This window comes from Lissotriton helveticus, chromosome 9 (assembly GCF_964261635.1).
Source record: "Lissotriton helveticus chromosome 9, aLisHel1.1, whole genome shotgun sequence".
In the NCBI taxonomy this organism is placed as follows: Eukaryota; Metazoa; Chordata; class Amphibia; order Caudata; family Salamandridae; genus Lissotriton; species Lissotriton helveticus.
This window is the reverse complement of record NC_136070.1, coordinates 60629556-60645301: the sequence shown is the minus strand read 5'-3', so window position 1 is coordinate 60645301 and position 15746 is coordinate 60629556. Positions and strand designations below refer to the sequence as shown.

At 46.1% G+C, this 15746-nt stretch overlaps 1 protein-coding gene across 1 annotated transcript in view; it reads right to left on the bottom strand.

The window, feature by feature from the left end:
- RYR3 (ryanodine receptor 3) overlaps nucleotides 1-15746 on the bottom strand; it is a 1933484-nt gene that overhangs the window by 169972 nt on the left and 1747766 nt on the right. The window contains exon 93 of the mRNA XM_078661960.1: nucleotides 14793-14923. Within this exon, the coding sequence (XP_078518086.1) occupies nucleotides 14793-14923 (131 nt within the window). The remainder of the gene's footprint in view (nucleotides 1-14792; nucleotides 14924-15746) is intronic.

The window sequence follows — 15746 nt, the reverse complement described above, 5'->3', positions numbered from 1 at the left end:
AAACAGGTAACGACGGTGCAGTGATATCGATGGCCGACACTAAGGCAGTATTAAACGTTTTGACGCAAGTGTCAATATCTCCTATATGGGGGTCCCAGGGGCATCGAAAGAAGGGCTCAATGGCTGAACAAGTGACTTTATGCCATTTTCTCCTGTGGTCCTTTTTTAGTTCCACCAGGTTCGGTGAAGATGTCAACTGAATATCAAACATGAGGAGATAGTGATCGGACCAGGTAAGGGGTAGAGGAGAGTGAGTAGTAATGTCTGAGAGATTAGAAAAAATTAGATCCAAGGTGTGGCCCGCAGAATGCGTCGGGCCCTGGATCAGTTGCGGCAAACCTAGACTCTGTAGAGTGTCCACAAATCGGTTAGCCTGAGCACATGAAGTATCTCCCACATGAAGGTTAAAATCACCCAATACAATGAAGTGTGGGTGCTTAAGAGATAGGTCCGCAATCAGATGGGTCAGCTGCGTTAGTGATGAGGCAGATGCCCTAGGCGGGTTATAAACCAGGATGCCAGTCAGAAAGACTGCTGCAGCGTCTGAAATAGAAAAGTGCATGGCTTCAATCAGCCCAATATTTGTGAGTTTTTTAATGGTCAGTTGGAGGTGGGTTTTAAAAATGATAGCAAGGCCGCCCCCCGTTTTTCCTTCGCGGTTAATACCCACAAAGCGGTAATCAGGAGGGGTGGCTAAATGGATGTCCGGGTTTGAAGTGTCTTTCACCCAAGATTCGGTGAGGAACAGTATGTCACATTCATGTGAGACAAGCGTGGTCCAGATTTCGCTTGCATGACGAGGGAGTGATCGACAGTTTACCAATCCGGCCTTAATGTATAATGGGGTACGAGAGGTAGTGTCAGAAGGACAGATACTTTCATTCCAGGGTGGGATAATCATGCTGCAATGCGTACAATGGAAGGAGCGGCCGTCTAAATTACTAGGTGAACAGCGAACAGATAAAACACAGGAACCAGATCTCAGTTGTAAAAGCTGTTCTCTGGTCCAACTTATTCGGCCGGTATTAATCAAATGGGCAGGGGGACAGGCCCTGGGCCCGGGCCAGGCGCGGACGGGCGCAGACGGGCTTGCCTTAGGCGCGCCTTCGGCGCGCCATCGGCGCGCCCGCTGCGCCCGCCCGCTGCGCGGACGGGAGGTCCGTTTGTTTTTATACATGGCGAGGAGGGTGGGAATCGTCCAAGATCTGGACCGCTCTCCTGCCTTCCCCAATATGGCGGCGGCAATTCCGTGACTACCGGCGTCAGCACCTCAAATCGGCTGCGCCGGTAGGCTAATGTGAAGAGTCAGACCCTGGAGGTGATGTTATTCTCACCTTCCGGGTCGTGTTATCAGGACAGTAAAATAGCACCCAATAAGATATGTACAGATTTTAAAATTAAAGCCCTGCTTTCAATTCAAATGTGCACCAAAAGCTCCGTTTTTTCAATTTCACACTAAATGCAATTTTTTAAAAGAGGGATAGAAAAGTCGCCCCCGGCTTCCGCCTCAGGGGAAAGAAAAGCTCTAGTCTGCCGGCCGGGCGATAGTCAGCCCTTAAGTAGAGCGGGAGGGCGGGAATCGTCCAAGATCTGGACCGCTCTCCTGCCTTCCCCAATATGGCGGCGGCAATTCCGTGACTACCGGCGTCAGCACCTCAAATCGGCTGCGCCGGTAGGCTAATGTGAAGAGTCAGACCCTGGAGGTGATGTTATTCTCACCTTCCGGGTCGTGTTATCAGGACAGTAAAATAGCACCCAATAAGATATGTACAGATTTTAAAATTAAAGCCCTGCTTTCAATTCAAATGTGCACCAAAAGCTCCGTTTTTTCAATTTCACACTAAATGCAATTTTTTAAAAGAGGGATAGAAAAGTCGCCCCCGGCTTCCGCCTCAGGGGAAAGAAAAGCTCTAGTCTTTGATCTGGGTGAGGGTGGCCATAATCAGGTCCAGCGTGGGATAGGTGCTGGTGGTGGGGGGTGGGTGCGTCAGGGGTGAGTTCATAACCAGGGAGTTGACATGCGGGTCGGGGGGAGGGCTGGTGTCCGTGCTAGGCTCCGTGGAGTGGGCCCAGAGGAGAGATTTTTTTGGGAGGGGAGGGTGTCATTGAGGTAGGGAGGGGTGTGGTTGGAGTAGGGAGGAGGTTGGCAGTATAGGTGAGGACCTTGGTGGTAGGCGGAGAGAGCCGGGTGGAGGATGATTGCATATTAATGGTGGCGGGGGTGCAAGTAGGGTAATGGGGACTGAGAATGGGGGGGAAGATGAGGTTCGAGCTGGTCCTGTTGTGGGGAGAAGGTGTTGAATTTAAGACGGTGGCGTGTTCTGCGTGATTAGTTAGAGGGTGGTAGTGGGGGCTGAGAATGGGGGGGGATAAAGGGTGAGTGGATAAAGGGTGGGATTTGTCGTTGTGAGCGTCGGGCTGTTGCTGGACTAAGTTATACTTGTTGTGCGTGGGAGCTGTGATGTCAGGGGTGGGAGGCGTGGGTGTGGTATGAGTAGTATGAGTGGTGGTCCGAGGGGAGGTAGGGAGGGTAGGGGAGCCGATGTATCGTGGGGAGAGATCTGTGTCTGTGATTGCGGAGTGTGTGGTAGCTACAGCCGGAGTGATATTGACAAGGGTGCTGGGGGTAAATGTGAGGTGCGTGTCGTTCTGGTGCTGGACTATGTTAGAGGGGTTGTGTGTGGGGGTTGTGTGGTGAAGGGTGGTAGTGGGACTGGCGGTGCTAAGAGTGGCGGTCCGAGCATTGGAGAGGTGCTCTATGAAGGTGGGGAACAGGTTGTCTAGTAGTTCCAGGTTCCTGTCTCTGGATTGCATTAGTACAATCCCGTTGTTATAAATAGTAATGGTGGCCCTGCCTGGGAAGAGTTGGGATGGTATGATGGATAGTATTAGGCCATATGCTGATTTCCTGGAGGTGGAGACGGTGAGTAAGGAGAGGAACGCTTTTCTCCATTGCGCTCTGCGTGTGGTGTGGAAGATGATATCGGTGTTCAGGGATCCGTTGACCGGTGAGAGGTAGGAGTCGGCAAAGGGTGTTTCCGGGTGGGATCTCAGGCAGTTGTGTTTGAAGCGTTTAGCGGCTTTCTTGGTGAGTACGGGTGGGTAGTTGATTTTATATGTGTGCTTGTCGATGGGATCCATGTTGGGATGGCGGTTTAGGTGAGTATGGGAGGGTGAACTAGGGTGGTACCCGTGTGCAATGAACAGATGCAAACAGTAAATTACATGGGAACAAAAGTGACACTAGTGAGCAGCCGACATAATCAAAATATAGGAGGTAGCAATTGGTGCAGTCCAGGAATAAAAGTGAAATGAAATGGGTGCAGCTTACAAGAAAGAAAGAAAGATATACAAAAATATGCGGTAGCAATCGGTGCGATACATAAATAGAAAGTGAAATGGGTGCAGCTTATAAAAATGTCCAGTATACAAGTAGGAGTATAATACTAATGAAATACTGGAACAAAATACAGGTGCGAACACAAATCCAAATGAGTCAAAAATGAGACTAGAGAGCGGCCAGAAATATATGAGGTAACGATCGATGCATTAAATACAAGTAGAAGTGTAATACTGCAATAAAAGGCAGACATTCGCTAATGAGAATAGGCTAAAGAGGCCACTAGTCTAAGCAAAAATCTACAAAAATATGAGGTAGCAATCGGTGCGATCATGATTTAGGAGGCCACTCAAAGCCACGCAGGGTGGCTTTGCGTGGATTCATACATCTAATTGAGAGCCTAGCAACATGCATGTACCACTTTACGTGGTGCAAAAGTGACACAGGGCTCTCATAAATAAGCCCTTAGTGTGCATCTATTATGTTTTATCTCCTTGGCATTTGAAAGGCTATTGCTGCATTAGGTGTGGCATGGACGATCCGTTACATGGTGCTATAACAGGGCTAGAGAGACATCACAGACATAACATGCCTAAGCTAACTCTGGATTTATACTATTTGGCACCGTTAAAAAACAACAGTCAACTTTCACAACCAGACTTTGATTGATTTGGCACATACTTCTTCAGAAGAAGAGTACTCTGCCATTGTATTAAGGCGCATATGATCACTTTGACTCAACATGTAACAAGGTGTTTCACCAAGTGAGGAAAGCAGCAGACTTCAGTCCCTAAATACAGACGTAAAACCAAGATTCACAAGTTCAGCAACTAATTCTGGAATCGTGGGTTCAGAAAATGCATCAATCGTATTATTTACAGACGTATTTCTAGAAGGGCCAGATGCCACAAGCTAGCAAATGGACCCGACTCCTGAAACGGTGGGTGCAAAGCCCTATCCTCTTTCCAGTATACTGAAGATGCTGCAGTTGAGCTGTTTTAGCTCTTTTATATTAAAATATTTCTAGGTGACATGGGTTTGCTGCTGGGTTAAAATATCTGAGCAGTCTAACACCTGCACCGTCAACAGCTAAATGGACTTCACTTTGCTTATTTTGTGTCAGTATCACGCTTATAAATATATACCAGGGAATGCTACTTCTGAGATATTTGAACATTTTGTGTATTTTTATCATTACTTCTTTTGTGGAAATTAGAGATCTCTTTCGACCTTTCATTAAGGCCATGTTTGCCCTGTTAATGTCTTTGAATTCCCTTTGAAGAATATGCAACTATATTTAAAAAAAAATAATTGTATGCTTGCTTAGATTATGTTGCATTGAGTGCAGAATTGTGGTGCACGTTTAAAATAGAGCAGTTCTACAAGTACCATTTCCTATGGAAAACTCCACTGGCAACCTTGTCTTTGGAAACGTATACAACTCATATCAAATGAAAAAATAAATAAGAAATGATTTACACGTTACTTCCGTTCTCCAGCTTTGTTATCTTTCATAGATACACATCCTTAGACTGAAAATCCTCCATAATTTTAATCTAGCAATAAACAGTGTTTAAATAGGGCTCTTCTCAAGAACAGAATTGCATGTGAGCTCTCAGCCTGCATTACTTTCTGCAACAAGATAGAAAATTTCCCCGTACATGTAGGGTGAAGGCGCATTCTACCACAAGCATGTTAGTAATATATGCCATTCAGCTATGTGGTAAAGCACAGTGGCGTCAGGCTAGCGGGGTGGTCGCACGAGGATGCACATATTAAAAAAAAAACGTACCTTTCCATTGGGTCTTGTTTCTCTGCGCCTGCTCTCCTTGTGGAACAGAAAGCACAGCTAGGCCCCACTGACCAATCACAGTGCTGCAATGCAGCGTTGTGATTGGTAGGCACCAGGCTCCCCTGACTAATCACAATGCTGCATGCAGCGCTGTGATTGATTTTGAGTCTCCTGGTTCGACAGTCAACCAGGGAATGGGGGCCTGGGCATGTTTTCCATGCAGGCTGTAATGCAGCCTGCATGGAGAATGGTGAAAGTGCATATGACTGGTTTGGGAGGCCAGAGAGGGCCGACCAAACTGTCATTGCACACTTAGGAGTGGGCAAACCACTCCTCCCCTGCCCTGCTATGAGAGCAGAGCAGCCCTCCCACCTGCCTGCCGGCAAAGCAGCACAAATATAAAAGGATAACTGACAGTTATTACCATTTTATGTTTCCTCTTCTCGCACTGCTTGAAAGCAGTCGGGCGACACTACTCCTCCATAGCGAGGAGCCGCCACTGGTAAAGCATGCACGTATTCAGCAAGCTCTACTGTCTGGACTTGAATGCAGCAGCTGACAATTTAGGGGGGCAGGCAGTTCTATGCCTCCAGTTTCATTAAAGATGAGGCTGCTTCCCACCGGTTTTTAAAATGAGATCTACTCCTTACTGTTCTGAGATAAGCATGTGAATCTATGAAAGATCTAAGGCTGGAGAAGAAATTATGGCCATATTATCAAGAAAGGGCGAAACATTATCGCCGCTTTTATCGGCAGGAAACTGCTGCTAAAACTCGATAATGGGCTTGATAATATGCCCTTGTGAATTCCCATAGAAGCCCAGGTTAACACCAGAACCTGGGCGCGATAATGGGCTTGATAATATGCCCTAGCGAATTCCCATAGAAGCCCAGGTTAACACCAGAACCTGGGCTTCTATGGGAATCCACAAGGGCATATTATTAAGCCCATTATCGCCGCTTTAGCGGCAGCTTCCTGCCGATAATAGCGGCGATAATGTATCGCCCTTTCTTGATAATATGGCCCTTCGTTTCTTACCTGGAACTCAACTGCTAAAAGGTCATGTGCTCAAGCATATAAAACATGTGCTATATGCAATCCCAGGGCACAACAACTATCAGAAATAGAATGGCTAACACATTGAACAGTGCATGTACTGGTTATGTGATTACATGTGGTGAATAAAAACTGTGTGGACTAATCCTTAAAGTGGTTAGTGCGATCGAAAGAGCCATGGCATACATAAGGCCATGAAACTGAAGCTTTAATGTGGAATCGAACCAATCACATGACCAGTCTACAGACACCTGGTTATGTAAATAACTATGAATCAAGAAGAAGTTGATTTCCATGGCTGTTGTAAGAGTTACGGCTTACAGACCTAACCATAACAGGCGAATTTCTGTGGTTTTAAGCTTTGTATTGTAATAAAAATGTTACTTGCACCTATCCTTTTTCAGTGAATATGTACACACACACACACACACATCGCAGCATCTCTCACATCTGTAATTGCTTGAGAGAGAATGGCCCGGGCCTCCTTCGGGACCAGTGCAGCGCTTGCTCAAGCTTGTGGGAATTGTGGCCCAGTAAGCATGCAGTATTCACTAACCACAATGAAAGGCTGGCAGAAGAAAACAGTTTATTTCCCAAGCTATCCAGCCTCTTGGAGTCCCTGTCCGGGAAGTGGAAGGGAACAAACCATGGGAAGTAGAGGCTTGGACTACCAAGCTCTCTGGTGTTGGGTGAGAGAATTTGAGTCCCCTGGAGCGTGGCGGCAGCGGCGTGCAATCATCCTATTCACCGGAGCCCCTGTTCTGGGTTTGGACCAAGTACCCAGAAGGACTTCAGTGAGGGCTTTGTTGAAAGGGAGTAGGGGTCCAGAGGAAGAGATCTCTTTGATTTGAGCGGGGCTTGCTGTGGCTCCTGGATGATTGGGGAGGCGTGGAGTCGGCCACGTGCAGGTTACAAAAACATCGATGTACCTTAGTCACATTGGCCGACGGATGAGGAGTCATAGAAGCATGCTTCAACTTTCTGTGCTTTTGTGCCTCTTACCTGTGCCCAACCCATGGCCGTATGCAGGAGGTGCTGATTGCAGGACTTGCCTGGCCTTGCACAAGTTTTACTTTGCAAGCTGCCAAATTTCATGCAGATTAATTGAACAGCATCAAAGTTATTAGTGAATGAAACTGTAAATGCCCTTCCATTTATCTTTGCCCCTGATGGATTTGCTCAAAAGTTGAAATAACCAACAGTAAGCTAAACCTGCTAAAAGTCTCTCAAATTTAAAGTGGATTAGTTAAATAGTGACAGATTATTTAAGAAATGAACACTTCTTTGACCACCCATTAAACTCCCCCAACCACATTTGATGCAGATTCATCAGACAGTGCTAAAGATATAAGCAATTAGAAATGCAGTTGCCTCTCCCTTTCAAGCCAGCCGCCTTGATGCATTGGCACAAAGCTTGGCGTACCGATGATATAACAAACGTTCCAAAGAACTAATATTATCAGCAATTGAACAGTTCCCACACCCTTTCAGATGCACTGCCCCCTTTGGATCTGTATGAATTAAAAATACTACAAGACGGTTAAACATGTTAAGTCCATGCCATATTTTCTATAGATCCATTAAACAGTGCCAAATGTATTAGTAAATAAAAAAATGTTTGTCCCCCCCCCCCCCAGATTTCCCCCTCCCCCACTGAATCTCCATAAAACCTAATATATTTGCAGTGGGTAAATTACATTTTAACTACTTAGCATACTCCATACAGAATGAGCAAATAGCGCCAAAGTTGTAATGAAATTAACATTTTATGGATCTCTCTTTTAACTATGCCCCTCTTTTATGGATTGAAGAAACAAAACTTGACATACCAATAGAAAATGAATCCTTCCTAGCTTGTGCCAAATTTTGTGCAGAGTGCCAAATGTATTAGCACATTTTTAGTAAATGAAACACTTTATTGCTCCCCCCTTTGCTTCTCCTCCTCTATGGGTAGGCATAAATTCGATATGCCAATAATAATCCGAACATACGGAAGTAAATGCATATTCGTCAAATGGTGCGAAAGTTATAAGCAAATTACCAAATTGCTTTTCAACTACCAATATATACAAAAGAAGCTATACAAAATCATGTCAGGCATCTTTTTTAAACTGGAATATTTCTAACATTTCTGAAATGATTTACAGCAAATCAAAAAAGCACACTTTCTAAGTTAAGTTCTACTTTCATTCCAGGTTTGGTGTAAATTCATTCCATGACTTCAGCTCTATATTTTGGCAAAATTTCCTATGGGAATTTGTACCCTTTTCCATCCCCTTCTTAACTTTTTTTCATGCAGAAGAGTCTTACAAAAACGTGGCATGCCTAAACTTAGCTGAATGAGCTAGTACATTGGCTAGCTTTGTGCAAATCTATCCATGGGGTCAAAAGTTATAAAATCAAACAATATATAATATACCTTGGCTATGGGCAAGCTATTGGCTTTGGTAATCAGGTGGGGATGGTGAAGAGGAGGGCGGGTGGTTCGTGGAGACAGGACACTAAAGAATTGCTATGTCTGTTGGGAGAGGGGGAGAAAAAAACAGGGACATGGGATGGGGAAGATGAAACTGGGACGGATGTGGGTAGAAGAAAAAGTGCGACAGGCAGTTCCTCGCACCTGAGCCACTCACAGAAGCAGATGCTGTTCACTGACCAGCAATACCAGTACTGCATACTACTGAGGCAGCAACTGGAACTATACACTGTGAACGAAGACGCTGGGGGCAGGAATGGGCTACGGGCACAGACCATAGCAGCCGCTTGCAAACTCACATGAACTTGGACTAAAAGAGTGCTACGGTGTCTTTCAGAAGAGTTTTTTTTAATTATCTATGAACCCACCGAGCAGCCACAGTTGTATCTTGTCAAAGACACACGAGAAGTTGGAGATGGATACCAGTATGTTTTGGTGTTTGGTGGCCATATTTGAATGGTGGTTATTACGAACCTTAGAAACGAGAGATGTGCACTGACTGATGATTTAATTGCTTTACAATAGTCAATCAAGTAAAATTGTTGGACGTGTATATGTCATAAGGGCATTATGTGGTGCCTAATATCCAAAAAACAATGCAAATAGAACTATAGTTATTTAAATCACTACATTTTTCAAGTAGACGTCATTCAGATAAATGACTGAGAATACCAACTTGGCACTAGAAACTGCACAGTTTGCGTACCCAGTCGGCTAGAGCTGTTTGAACCCAAAGATCGAACAAGCGCTTGTCCAAAAATATGAGCCATTGGCCAAAAAGAAGCCCAATGTTGCTTAAAGTAAATGTACCTGGAATCAGCCAATATCATGTGAAAAACTGAAATCAGAGTTCTCTGACCGGTGCTAGTTAACATGTAGCTGGTGACCCGACACCCACTAAACTGTTGCTCATGCAAAGCCCCCCAACACCTTCGGGTCGAGTTTGCGCTATATAATAAAGAGTGTGGGGAAAATTGGTACCTCAATCACAGTGTGAGCTGCCGTGGACAGACAATAATGAAAATAAATCAATCTGTACTTGGTCATTGTGCCACAAAAATAAAAGGCAATAATGCCTGGGACACGCTGCCGAATTAGAAAGCAGCAAAGAAGTGGTAATGATACCACTGTATGGTCATTAATGGGCGGGTCTAAAAGCCCCTTTAGGAGATTTTCTTTTTTTGGTACGCAATATGTTGCCAAGCCACAGTGCTTACGCGCTGCCTGCAGGCTGGACCTAATAATGCCTTTTCAATAGAAAGTTTGGCTGAACCATAACTGAACAGGGGTGTTTGTGTGTGTAAAGAGAGATAGGCTTAACAGAAATGTCTTGATCACGTGTTCTTCCATTCTCTGCTTTATAAGTGGCTTTGGTAATTGTTTGGTTGGTGCAACAAATCAAGGATCAGTGAAACCGAAAACCATCAGGCTTTCTGCTAAATGCAACCTGGCCCTGGCTCGCTGGAGACCCATCTGGTCTACAGCGAATGGCTAAACAACTGTAGAAGGAGTTGCCTTCTGTGTACGTAAGGGGAAGGCATCGGCGGGGTCACTTCGAGCGGCTGATCGGTAATCTGACTGACAGCCCACCAGCCTTCGAGACCATACCCTGCCACGTCACTTCTAGAAATCCCAGAACAAATCTATGTGCATTCAGCTGCATGCTATTTCCGTCCAGATGACTCAGTCTCTAAGTCTCTGAGACCAACTGATAGACATGAAGGCTCCAGAAATAGAAGGCGGACAAGGAGTTTGCATCGCGGTAGGAGTACTTAGCACCTCAATGTTTCATTAACTGGTGGAGTGGGGGTTAAGCGTGACGGTGCTCATGCAGTGCATGATGGAACCAAAGTAGGACTGGACCAGTTCTAAGTGGACTAGCTATCCACCTTGCTAAAAGTCATAAATAAATAATATTACCCTCTGCTAAGGGTATTACCAGTAAACAAGCCTTGGCAACGGAAAGTTAACTCGGTGCACAGAGGTGCTGTTCCAGCGGTTCCGACGAGGGATACTGGCTTCAAACTTGCTGTGAAGACAGTGCAGGCCTTGAGGAAGGTGCAGAACCACAACCTGTGTTGCTCAGCCTTTTGGAGTCTGTGGGACCTCAGGAGTAGCATTCTGGTCAGCTTTGTTGCAGTGCCTGCAGATGCAGGGGGTGACTCCTTCACTCCAAGAGAGATTACTTCAGGTGTCTTTGATGCCCACAGGCCTGGAGAAGAATCTGGAAGGAGCCCAGGCACAGACGACACAGTAGACTGTCAGGACGACAAGAGCAGGAGCAGCAGGAATCTTCCTTGATGCAGTCTTGGTTCCAGGTGAAGTCCAAGGTGCCCAAATGGTTGAAGTGGAAGTGGTTTTGGATCTCAATATTGTCCCACGATGAATCTGAGGAACCACCCACATGTAAGCACTTAAGTACCCTAGGGAAAGGGTTGGGATGATTCAGGGGTCCCTCCCAGAGGAGGGGCTGGACAGAGGGATGGATACTCCCATGTCCTTTGTCCAGTTTCACACCAGAGCGGGAGCCAATGGCTCCCTGAACTGGTTCCAACTGGAGTATACAAGGCGGGCACTAAATGTGCCCTTCAAAGCAGTCTGGTGGCTCTGGCAAGCACCCCCACCCTAGCCCAGTACACTAAGTCCTGCCTGGGAGGAGACCACACCGCCCTGTGACAGGAAACCTATTGTTCTAGCTACCCCTGCTCGAGCTCAGCGCAGCAATAGGAGGGCAGAATCGAGTCTGTGGTCGGCAGCAGCACTAGCTTGCTGTTAGACCCTGAAAGACTGGTACCGGGAATACAGGGGGGCTCCCTAGGGGAGCCCCTCAGTATATGGGATCCTACATCCAACACTGGAATCGGTGTTGGGTAGGATTCCAACATATTTGATACCAAACACGACCAGTTTCGGTGCAACCAATATATAGTTAGACATCTTGTAATTGACTAAATATCCACTATATGTATAAAATGGCTGACCACACTTACAAGCCTGGAGAATCTACTCCTGGGTTTGTAGGGGGTGTCCTGCTCATGCAGGGGCACCCTCACACTTATAACCATGCACCCTGCCTTCAGGATTGAAAGGCCTATTTTAGGACTGACATAGGTTTTAAGTGCAGTGACCTCAGATATAAAAAAAAACTTACATCTGTTGTGAGTGGTTTTAGCACCAGCTCCATCACGCTGAAATGGCAGGTCTGTAGTCAAAGTTTGAGTGGCCTCTCATGGGTAGCATAATACATGCTGCAGCCCATGGGAGACCTCTGGTGTACCTATGCCATGGGCACCTTAGTGCCATATGATAGGGACTTGGAAGGGTAGCCAATTGGGAAGGTTGCAAAGTACTTACCATAGTCAAATTTAGGGACAGAGCACGGTGACTGGGGTCCTGATTAGCAGAATCCCAGTCACACTAGTCAGAAAACAGAGTGACACCAGCAAAAAGTAGGAGTAACCATGAACGCAGATCCTACTTTCCACACTTTGTGTCATGAGTGGTTCGTTGAATGCTCCAATCAGTCAATCTCAAGCTAATCTCCTCAGAAGGTCACCAGAGCTGCTGCCAATGGTACCACACCTCTGTTTGCCATGAAATGCTATTTCCTTAATGCTGCTAATGGCTGCTGCAGCAGAAGGACAGTCTCTCTCTCTCTCTCTCTCTATCGCGCTATCTATCTCGAAGAGCACCCTCACCTCATAGCTTCATACACTTGAAGGCAGTGTCGGAATCCTCAATCTTAAACTATGTTCGAATTCACAAACTATGGTTGTTTTTATCGTCTGGCTTAACAGCGCAACTGTTGCCAGAAAATGATGTGAGAATCACCAGGACAGGGACTTTGGCTGCGCCCACATGTGGGGAGCCAGGAGTGGATGTTTTGATTGGGCAAAAGGTGTGTGCTTCTACAAAAAAAGTGCTTGCCCTCCACACAGCTATGATCATTTTGTTTATTCATCCAGCTGCTTGCGCTTGAACTTTCAGGGGGACCCCTCAACACTGTATTGCTATTAAAGTGTCTTAGCTAACTGGATCATTTATGGGGTTTTTCGTTGGGAGCAGCACAGATTGGAGGGGGCATCCAGTAATTTACATGGAGTTTTAGATCTAACTTGACAGTGAAACTGTCACCTGACCTTTTTACCTACATGGATATTACTCGACAGTTCAATATCCATCCCATGCTATCGTCTGATAATGCTTCACATTACTATACCACACTCCTTTAAATCCAGACCAATTGGCATTGCCAATGCTTGTCTCAGTAGTGTTTAGGAGAAAGCTAAATAGGCTTCTTTTGGAAATGAAGCCAATTTTGTGGGAAAAAAGTAACCCAAAATCCTTTCCTCTGTGATATACCACTTTGAGAACATTCGTATTAGAATACCGTTCTAATATTTCTATAAATATTTTCAAGTTAACTCCCTAACCTGCCTTTCTAAACATTGACTGAAGCACAATCACTGCACGCTTTGTAATATTAGTTTTTGCAAAACGTATTCTGTGTCTGGACGTAAGAGGAAGAAAGTAGTGAAGTAAAAGATCTGAAGTGGAGTAAGTGACAGCCATATTAGCCAACAGCGCACCATTCCACTGAAAGCAGTTGCCACCAAGGGGAATGGAAGAAGCTGGCGCTGGAAAGGTGCTGATGGGAGGACCTTGCACCACCTTCAGCAGGGTAAGTCACATGGGCACCTCATACACCCACACTCTCTCAAGCCAGCATCAAGTGGGAGGCATCTGAGCCATTTGCCAGCCAGTTCTACCACAGACAGGAAATGCAACTGAGAAGGGATGGAAGAAGCTTGTGTGTTTATTGGGCAAATTCTTCTTGTACCACAACAAGACTGCACACACACTCCATAATAGCAAGCAATGTTGGCATCCTACATACCAGGGCACACTCCAGGAGGCAACATGTAGGCGCATCCAGGTGCAAAGCCGCCAACAGCGGCTGTCCACCTGCCATAGTCACATGTAAGGTAACCAGCATGGAACATCTGGTACAGACTGGGTCCAAAGATATGAGCCACCCTCCAGCAGCTATGATCAAACTGCATCCAGTAAAACCCACATCATGGCGCATCCATGCTAAAATCATGGACATCGAGGTGCCACAGCCAGGAGCAAAACCAGCCCCAAAAGGGTCAGGATCAGGGGCATAGTTCCCGAGCACCATCCAACAGCCAGGGCTTTAACAAGGGCCTAACAAACCAGTCTCAGTAGGCACAAACGCACAACCAGGGGCAGCACCAGAGGGCATGTAAGCATCACAAAAGTGTGGTAAAGCTACCATCACCAAGCCAAAAATGTGTCACCTGGCGCCACCCAACCATCAATGTACACCCAGGCCCCACGTTCAGGTGCTAAGCGTGCATTAATGGAGATTAAAGTGGAATCAGGGGGTACGACATCAAGGTACCACCCACAAGCCAACATGAAGGATTGGTTCTAGCAGACGTAATACTTCACAAGCAGTTCAATCTAAAACAGCCAATAGACAGGAGCATCCAGGTTGATGAGCCCCCACATCCTGTTACAGGTTGGTATTCAAGGGCCACCTCCACAGCACCAACTTCACAGCAAATGAACTGCAGTCTTTGCTGCAAGCAGCTCTGCGCGTGACGTTTACTTCTATGGTTTCATTGTCCACACTGTAGATTCCTTGCTGCAAGTAGACATCAGGATGACACATGTGAACAGCCTTTCCTAAGGGACAGTTCAGAACACTTGCAGACCAGACGTTGCATCTGACGTGTTTTACTGCGGTGATAGATCTTCTACATGGATACATAAGCCCAGCCTTAGTATATCCCAGGTTTCTCTACCCTTCAAATCCCCTTTTTCTATTTTCACATATGTTAACATATTGATGAATCAAAACAAAATAGAAACAGATCTGACAGGTCCGAAATATTTCACTACGGGGTTTGAGTCCCAGTCTGCCCGGTAACTATGGCAACGCCGTGAAAATGCAATTCTCACCAATCATAAATAAAACATGATTTATATCAAGGAAGAGAATCCTTTGGGACCTTTCTACAGGGGAATCCCGTCAAGCCTCTGCACAAGGCAGGCTGATTTCTGGTTTTGCAGTTCTACAATGACGACAACCGATGACTTACGGGGTGTTGATGACGAGCCGGTCCCACTGTCCTTTGATGTCGTCCTCAGAAGGCTGCTCGGTGATGTACAGGCCGTCAAATTCAACATTGCGCGCTATTTCCTTCTCCCGCTTGAACACAACGAGAGGGACCTGGGAAAAAAGAAGGAAATAAGAATACTTATAACGAGAATGTGATAATGTAGAGCCAAACGTGAACATGTACTGTACCTTGCAACTAGAGAGAACATAACTTCCTCTTGCATCTCCTACATTAAGGCCTTTCTTCCCATCATTCACAAAAGGTTGCAAATTACTTTTAAGGACAAGCAGTTCTGGGATTTTTTGTTTAAATAGACTTTCTGTCTCTTAAAGATTTTTGTGCCCTCTGTGCATCCGGCCCTTTGTGTGCATGAGCTCCGCTCACTACCCACGCACCATCAACCCCTCCGCCCATTTCCAGCATTCCTTTCCACGTACAAGTCCTTATTCACAGCTGCTTGGGAATGTGATTTTAGAGCTGTGAATGCTGTGAGCTGGGAAACTGCACACGCGGGACTAGGGTTCAAGTCAACAAGTTGTGTGGAAACCTCCTGGCTGGGAGCAGCATCTCACCTGGGAGACTCAGCCAAGGAGAGATGTTTGGAACAAGCATTCCGAGTGGCCTACGTGGCTACCAATGCTTCACGTTAGCAACGGGACGCAGCATCTCTCCTAAAAGACTCGGCCAAGGAGAGATGTTTGGAAGAAGCATTCAGAGTGGCCTACGTGGCTACCAATGCTTCACGTTAGCAACTGGACGTAGCATCTCTCCTACAAGACTCGGCCAAGGAGTGATGTTTGGAAGAAGCATTCCGAGTGGCCTACGTGGCTACCAATGCTTCACGTTAGCAACTGGACGTAGCATCTCTCCTACAAGACTCGGCCAAGGAGTGATGTTTGGAAGAAGCATTCCGAGTGGCCTACGTGGCTACCA